General features: G+C 36.9%; 1 protein-coding gene across 1 annotated transcript; it reads left to right on the top strand.

The window, feature by feature from the left end:
* Nucleotides 1–1808: 1808 nt before the first annotated feature.
* LOC149663529 (uncharacterized) lies at nucleotides 1809–3336 on the top strand. Its single transcript, XM_089842103.1, has 2 exons — nucleotides 1809–2563; nucleotides 3058–3336. Exons 1-2 carry the CDS (start codon nucleotides 2450–2452, stop codon nucleotides 3262–3264), a joined length of 321 nt encoding a protein of 106 aa, XP_089698229.1. The 5' UTR covers nucleotides 1809–2449; the 3' UTR covers nucleotides 3265–3336.
* The last annotated feature ends 5423 nt before the right edge of the window (nucleotides 3337–8759 follow it).

The following is an 8759-nucleotide window of genomic DNA, read 5'->3' as shown; positions in this document are numbered from 1 at the left end:
TTCACATTTCACGATTTCTGAAGACCATGGATGGACAAGTGGCATTTACGATGGACCTTTGGACGTCAACTAACCGCGTAGCTTTTATGGGAGTTACGGCTCACTGGATTGAAACACATTGGGTTATGAGGTCTATCACGCTTGGATTTATTCATGTCTCCGGACGACACACGGGGGTTAACATATGCGACGTTTTCCTGGATCTAATTAAAGACCGTAACATTAAGAATGTAAGCCTAATCAAACTATCTTAATAATATTCCCTGGAGCAGGCACAAACACTGCGTATTTCAGGTATTTGCCCTAACTATGGATAATGCGTCCAACAACGATACCTTTTCAAGAGAACTCGAAGAAAGATGTGCTGTTCTTGGTTATCGTTACACTACGCAATGTCGGATTCGTTGCTTTGCGCATGTCTTAAATTTGGGGGTTAAAGTAATTCTAGACCAGCTTAAATCAAATCCTAAATACCAAACAGAGGAGAAATATGGTAGCGACGAGGACGATTTCGTTAATTCACCAGAAGACGTGTCTATAGGAAAAGCTGTGGCCAACGTACAACATTAATTATTGAGGATGACTGTTAAGGGGTAGGCAGTAGGTGACACTTGCATAGTTGTTAGTGTTCCCATGTGTGTGTTTCATAAAAATTGTGGGTGGACGAACTTAGCATGATAGTTGAACGTAACACTGACGACTTCGAAAATATTTACATTGGCCAATCATTCAATGACACATTTACGCAACCTATTTACTGACATCTATGGAGTATTTTGCACTATAATTATGTGTCACATTACGGTTCTTTCAGATTAGATCGGTTGTTGTACAAATTCGTTTATCTGTTCTGAAGGAGGAGAAACTGCACCAGCTCAACAAAACGTTTGGGATAGATGACCTAAATCTGGTCTTAGACGTCAAACATCGCTGGAACTCAACTTATGACATGCTTAGCAGAGCGCTGATATTGAAGCAGGTAAGTGAATGCTATTGTACGTTTGTGTTCTATCATGAACATTGGGGACGGGCATGTTTTTTAATTATAGTCAATACAATCACTTATGAGGAGTGAAAAGGACTTGCAAAAATATAATTTAACCGACGCAGAATGGGAATTAATTAAAGAGTTCTTGAATATCCTGAAAGCAAGTCGTTTATCCATATTTACATTTACCGGGTGTTTCTGAAAGGGGCGCGGTTCTTTGGGTCAAAGTGAGTAAAAAATGGCCCAGCAAACTTGTAGCTAAACGTTATACGCGAGTTGTTATGAGCCCACGAAAGTTTGCAAGTAGGGTTGTGCCTTTGACCGAACTTATTTCAATTTTATGCATAAACTTATAACCGAAATATAAGAGAAAAAGGATTTGTTTAAACGGCAAAAGCGCATAAATCTGTTTAGACGTGTACAACTGTTATGGTCTTAAATTATGATAAATTTTGTTTCGTTTAGTAAAGATTATGTTCAACATGTAAGCGTATCCATTGGAAATAAAGTTTATGCCCGCCTTTTGCCAGAAGTACTTGAACTGTACTAGTTTAAGCTTGTCATAAGATCTTAGTGGTTGCACCCTTCTAATCAGGTGATTGAGTTTTTCCTTCTTGTTAAAAATACACTTTTTCCTATCTCTCGATTATGAACTTACGAATAAATTTGAAAACTATTTGGTCAGAGTCACAAAACTTCTTTCACAATGTAGATCATTTGCATTATTTTAAGTATACCACTTCCAATGACTCCTAACAACCCGATGGGGCGCTTTATATTTCGTCCATAGCTTTCAAAAATACCCTGTACGTATATTCATTATTACGGTGTGAGCGAATAATCCGATTCTATATTTAAGGATTTCGAATTAGCGACTCGACGCGTCTCGGTTTCTAAATATCCAACCGTTTCCATTGTTATGCCTGTATATCACTGGTTACAGAATAAACTTAAGATCGTCATCGACACAGCAGTGGGTCCTCTAAAAGAAGCATGTTGCCTTGCCAGAAACAAACTGGAAGCATACGCGGAAGAGTCGAATGTAGAAGCCCAGTGGATGGCTATAGGCAAGATTTATGCGTTTGTTTAATATGCGTTTGTTTAACATCTTAATTCGCCAAGTAATTATATCAGAGCCACAACGTAGTAACGACTGTAATGCATAATATTGCACTTCATCGATTAAGGCCTATTCGTCGACTCGGCCTATCTATTTAATACCAAAGCTGAATTGCAGGCATAACAAAATACGTCACCATAACCAATAGAAATTATGTTTTATTAGTTGTGGATCCAACTCTGAAATTGGATTTTTTCAAGGAAAATTATGACAAAACAACAGTAAAGAACATCAAATCCGCCGCTCTAGACGTTTTTAATAAATATTATGAGATTAACACGAATCATTCGGCTTATCCAACCTATTCATCCGGAAGTTGCAGTGCAGAGCTAACAAACCAAATGCTTGCCATATACCCCAAGCGTCCCAGAAAACAGGCCAAGGGATCAGAAATTCTTTTATATTTGAAGGATAAATTGGCCCCGCCGAACACAGACGTTTTAGAATGGTGGAAGGTACGTTTCTGTTACAACAACAAATATTATATAGACCTCTTTATCTCTGGGCGTTATATGTAACACATCCATAGAGAATGGGTATATAGCGGCGTACATACAGTCTATTTACATTAGCGGTTGCGAAACTTACTTATCATGAAGAACCTTCAGCGTGTCTAACCGTCAAGCTCGGCCAGGCCCTACTGTCAGCCTTCTAGTCCGGTTTATCTTTTTTGTTCAATTCCACGTTAGATTAGGTTTAGTTTCCTGCCTTCAAACTGGTAATTCATGGGCGAATGATCTAATGAGTGTATAAGCGTTGGGACAAAACATAAGAGACCATATATATTAAGCGACCTAATTCCAAGTGAACAAATATTAGGTACGGAATGTCTGGACGAAATGTCCAGGAATATATAGACAAGGATTACGAGTATGGCGGAAGACGTTACGTCGGTACTACACAGCTTTTATATGTGACACTAAACTTTGTAATTGCACTTTGTTTTCAGATTAATGAGCAGAAATACCCAAATGTTGGCAAAATGGCAAGAGACTATTTGGCTATTCAAGGTTCGTCTGTTCCTGCGGAAAGGACTTTTTCCAAGGGTGCAAACCTAGTCTCACCAAAGCGCGGGTCACTGAAACCGGAAACCATTTCCGCCGTTATGAGCCTCAAATCGTGGTGGACGTCAGATTTAGATGTCTTTTGTAAATAAAATTGTATTCGGAAAAACGTGATCAGTGCGTTGGGTTGTTTATTGTATTGACATCAGGCTGATTTACATTATGTTGATGTGCCACCGATATCTACCAGTAAACCTAAGTGTGTTTAAATGTTAGTCGCTTTCTCAAAGCGGAGTTACTACCCGCCGCGTTTGTAAAGTTCGTTATACAGACATCCGTTGACACTCTTTTGATCTCTCGAGTTGACAAGTTCTAAGACTGAAGGTTTAAAATGTTATTGAGAGGCTGTCTCGTTCAAATCATTTTTGATACCCTACAAAAACATCATTTCATTTATCTTGGTGTCGTTTAACATTAAACCACCAGGGAATCAAGCTAAGAGTAATGAAAATCGTAAAATGATGACACCTTCGTAGTTAAACAATGGTTTCGTTGGAAAGAGCTGTAACGACTAATTTCATCCTGAAGCATACTTTTGAATATTAAACAAAGCCAGATACTATTTAGTCACGGAATTAAATATTAACGTCTTATAGATATACGTTAGTAACGGCAACGTTGCTATACATTGTCCAAGAGAGACCACTTTTAGAAATAAAGCTTGCATCAATGGTTATGGACAAGAGCCAATATGAACAAATACGTTATCCTTTTCGCTTGCCAATATTATGGGCGAAGATAAATAGCTAGCGCTAATGTTGTATACAAACAATGTCAAATGAATTTCCAACAAGGCCTTGTATATACATACGTTATTCTTTGTAAATAACGTAATCATTATCATTATTCGTTCCGCTATATCTATTAATAATATATACATCTCAATATCTATAATTTCGGATAATGTATAACGGAGTCCGAGCCCTAGTTTCTACTAAAAAATAGGTCTAGTGTATATTAAACTAAACGAAGGTATTAAGGTTGTCAAAGAATTTGTATTTACTACTAAACTAGTTATAATAACATTAGTGTTTTTTATTAACTTTGATAATAAATAATGATATGAGGGTTTCTTTTTATTAAATGTCATAATGATATTTTTATTTTTTAAGTATCATGATAAATAATGACATTAGTGGGTTATTTCTTAATCTTCATTATAAATAATGATGTGGGTTTTTTTTCAATTTTCATAATAAATAATTATATTAGTTGGTTATTTTAATTTCATAACAAATAATGATATTAGTTATTTATTTTAATTTCATAACAAATAATGAACTTAGGGGTTTTTTAGCCACATTGTAGTATACGATGAGGATCTTAGTTTGACCCGAGCCGAAGTAGTTGTGGTAATTGTGGCTGGAGTTTTCGCTTTCTTTATCGTTAGTTTTTAGCTTAAAAAGAACTCGATAGTATATCAGTCCACCAATAGGTAGAACTGAGCTCGGTTAGAGATATTATTTTAATTAAAATTTTACGTGGTCGCAGCCGGGGTTCGAACCCGGGTCGCTCGCACAGCTGTAATACACTCAAACCACTGTACCATGAGGGCTTGACTTGAATGAAGGAGGGCCCTATTTATTTGTGGGGTCGGATACTTCTGAATTTGTGTCTTTTGGTCTTTATATTGCTTTTCTTTTTTTATGTGGAAATTTAGTAGATAACGATGTGGCTACTAGTAAGGCCCAGCCCTTGGGCCATCTTGTTTATTTCGTTATAATGATATTAGTGGCTTTTTTAAATTTCGCCACGATGATATTAGTTTTATGTTTACTTCATGACAAATAATGATATTAGTGTGACTTTCTTATTTAATGAGAAATAATGATATAAAATGTGTTTTTTTTAAATTTCATAATAAATTATATAAGTGCGTTTTTTTAATTTCATAATAAATGACATGTGGTTTTTTTAGTTTCATAATGCATGACATAAGTGGGTTTTTTTAAAATTAAAATAATGATATTGGTGGGGTAACGATGTGGCTACTATTAAGGCCCAGCCCTTGGGCCATCTTGTTTATTTCGTTATGAATGAAAAGTTTGTTTAATGAGCACAATAAAAACTAATTACATGGTTCATGAGATTGTACACAGTGGAAATTTTTGTTTCAGGAAATGGTGAGGTAATCAGATTATATAATATAATTAAGTGTTTTTTAACTTACTACTTAGATCTAAGGTATTTGGAAGTTTAACAAATTTGTTTTATATTTACACAAAGAAGATCGAATTCTGTACAATGCCGGTTATAATTTTCTTGCATGCGGTAAATTGGATTTAAACGTTTTAAAGGTACATAGAAAGTGGTCATTCGTCTTACAACAGAAAGAACTAAAAAGTTTAATTTACCTAACAAATTAGGAAGGGAAATGCTACCGTGGAGTACAGACTGTTAAAGAAGTCTTTGCGCGTTGCGTATTTCGCACATACTTTACTATATTTCAAAAACTATTAGAGCTAGCGCTCTGGATTAAAGTGCGTTATAAACCTTTTGCATTCCTCTTTCATATTTTACCTGTTCCACAGTTGTCCTTTGCATACTTATACCGGAAACCGGAATTGTCAAAATTATCAACTTTGAAAATATTGGATTCTCGAGGATATAAATGTGATTTTCGGATTCCTTGGGGTCGATTCATATTTGAAAAGTTTTCACCAAATTCAATTCGGATGAATAGGTCACGAGTAATCAGCCTTTATTCAAAATCTGGCAACTTCGATTTAAATGGCGATAATTCATAATAGAGTATCGAATCTTTGTCGTAATAATGCTTGTTAGATGTTATGGCACCTTATGCGTATATATATGATTGGTCTTGTGGCGCAATACTTTGAAACAAATCAGACGTTCATTAAAGGGATGGTGAAGTGGAAAATGAAGTAATTTTTTATTGATTTCACCATAAGACGGTGAAACATCCAAGAAATAACACCGAACGATTTTTAAACGACGATTAGTTTGAAATTTCATGAATAATTTTAAATAAGGACATCCGACCAATCGCGTCGCGCCCTGCCTTTTTATGAACAATTTTCTCTTGGCACGCTGCGTGTTGAATAAATTTATTCGCGAGACTTGAAAAAATTTGCGCGATGTGACCATTGTGGCGCGAGACATGGAGTGTGCCACGAGAATTTTGTTAACAAAAAGGCACGGCGTTACGCGATTGGTCGGAGTTCCTTTTTTGAAATTATTCTTAAAATCTTAACCTAATTTGAATATTAAAATCAATGGGAGGTATTTCCTGAATTTTTCATTATGCATACTGGTCTCAGGATTAGTAGAAGAATCAATAAAAAATCACTTTATTTTCCACTTCCCCTCCCTTTAAGAGAAAACCTGCGTCTTTTGAAGGACAGAAGCGATTTGAAAATATTGTTATTTGGGCCATGATATCATAATATTTAGAACTCATATTAATTACGTTTAGATCTTCAGCCCGATTCATTGCAGCCTAGTGAAAATCTCATTCATGATGGCATATGCGCTTCACGAGATCCCTTCAAATAGACATATTCGACTATTCCAAATAAGAAACAACTTCAGAGGAGAAAAACAGGAGATGCTTCTTTGCTAGGAACGTTCGCTACGCGATTGAGCTTCGCTAAACGGAGCCTGGGGTTGCCCAAAGCCTCCCGCGTTTAGCGCAAATGTGAGGCCATTGAAAGATTTTTATTTTAGAAGCAGAAATACGGAACAGAGTAATCTAGACGCGCGTCAAAGTCCCGGACCCCTTCCTCGGGACGGTGGGATATGAAAGAAGAGGCTGGTCATAGCGACAAAGGTAAAAAGGAATTACTTATTTTTCGCCGTCCCAGTAAGCAACGTCATAAAAACCTAGTTTAAATGAGCCAATCTGAAATTTTAAACTTTCTATTACGTGTTGGAAGGAGGGCTCTATACTGGGCTATGAGTCGGACAGAATTAAACGCTAACCGTTCTCTATTCCTACCTCTAAAATTAAATCTATCTCTGTTGAGGCTTAATAATAAAGCCGACCGCAACCAAAGCATGGGCAAAGGCGTATTTCACAACTGACGTTCAAAGCTGCCGATGGAAAAGCCTAACAATTAAATGAATAAAAATTTAATGCCGGTAACAATGATCACAACATCACAACTGAAAATAACAGATAACAGCTAAAACGAACCCGAACGGTAAAGCCTCGTTTTCATCAAAGCTAGAAAATCACTTCTCGCTAAGCGAGAAGCTTGGAGCGGGTTGTTTCCGCGAGTTTCAAATCCCGCGCAAGAAATGCTAGAAGCTTTCTCGCGCGTGGTATCCCCCTGGGGTGTTTTCATCGAAGCGAGAAAGTGGCGTCATCTGTCCAAAGAATTATTGCATTAAAATGGCGGTCAGTAGAAGAGAGCTGCTTTTAAGGAAAAAATTCATTTTAAATTGGCTCTATTTAAAAAACTCGGCTATTAAATCAACTCGATATTCGAAGAAACGGTGGTGGGTTCATCCCATACAGCGTGGGAAATAAGGCGGTGGCACAGGGCAAATTACCAGTTTAAAAATTGCCTGGACCAGTTTAAAAATTAAATCGGAGGGGGGTCAGTGGTCCACTTGACCACTAATAAAATTCAAGGGTAGCCAGAATCCAGACAATATCTTAACTATTTTAATTATCCACTTCTTTAGTTTAGCAGACGACACGCCCTGGTCAATGGTCATGGACCAGTTTATTTATTCCAGACCAGGGGGGTCGCTGGCCTAATATCCAGTTTAAAAAAATCCTTATTTCCCACCCTGATCCCATATGGCAACGCAGGAAGCTAGAAGGATACTACGAAACTGTTCAACTTACTTGTCATGTTGTTTTCTGTGGCTACTTCTTCCCACAATGTTTCATTAATTTCCCTATTTCTATATTCTTTTAATTTGCGGTTCCACAGCCCATCCCTAATTCTAATACTGTTAATAATTTGCTCCCTTTTAGCAAATTCATTCTTTTTATTTCTTGAAATGTTGACCCGTTGAAACTGCCGCCTTTCTCTCAAAAGGAATTTAACCCCACTGCTTTCTGATACGTGGTTCCATATCACGTGACCGCTACATCTCGCTTCTCGCTAAGCGGGACGCTAGAAAATATCTGTCTCTGACAGATCGGAGCTAGCGTCATTTTCTCGCTCTAGTTTTGCGTTTTCTAGCGTCTAGCGAGGGGTTCCCGCGGCAATGAAAACACCTTTGCTAGAAGCCAGACAAAGTTCTAGCAAACTCTTCTCGCTCTAGCGTGAATTTTTCTCGCTTCTAGCTTTGATGAAAACAGGGCTTAAACACTTGAAGTTGGTCTCTCTGCGCTACTGGTCTGCAACTCCTTTCGTTTATTTTCTATGGCAAAATTACTAGCTTTGGGAGGTATTGGGATATTAGGCCATTTTGTGTTTAACACTTTTATTGTGTAGGAAAGAAAACGACCCTGTTTAACGAAACTTTGGATAATTTTTAATATTTAGTTAAAAGTTGAAATTTACTTATAAAATTGGGACGAAAATTGTTAAATAACAGGACTTCCTTTGAGTTTCAAATTTAAGAATATTCGTGTGCTTTATTTAACTTTTTTTAACAAAAAAGACAG

Source organism: Phalangium opilio, unplaced genomic scaffold (genome assembly GCF_054372755.1).
Source record: "Phalangium opilio isolate 3A_F unplaced genomic scaffold, DU_Popi_V2 ptg000061l_1, whole genome shotgun sequence".
Classification (NCBI taxonomy): Eukaryota; Metazoa; Arthropoda; class Arachnida; order Opiliones; family Phalangiidae; genus Phalangium; species Phalangium opilio.
The sequence above is the reverse complement of the archived record's forward strand: the minus strand, read 5'-3'. Positions and strand labels throughout refer to the sequence as shown.

Bases quoted from the DNA above. Each gene is read 5' to 3' on its own strand.
- LOC149663529 (XM_089842103.1), top strand. From the start codon at position 2,450: ATGCTTGCCATATACCCCAAGCGTCCCAGAAAACAGGCCAAGGGATCA. The intron at 2,564-3,057 runs GTACGTTTCTGT...CTTTGTTTTCAG, and splicing joins ACGTTTTAGAATGGTGGAAG to ATTAATGAGCAGAAATACCC.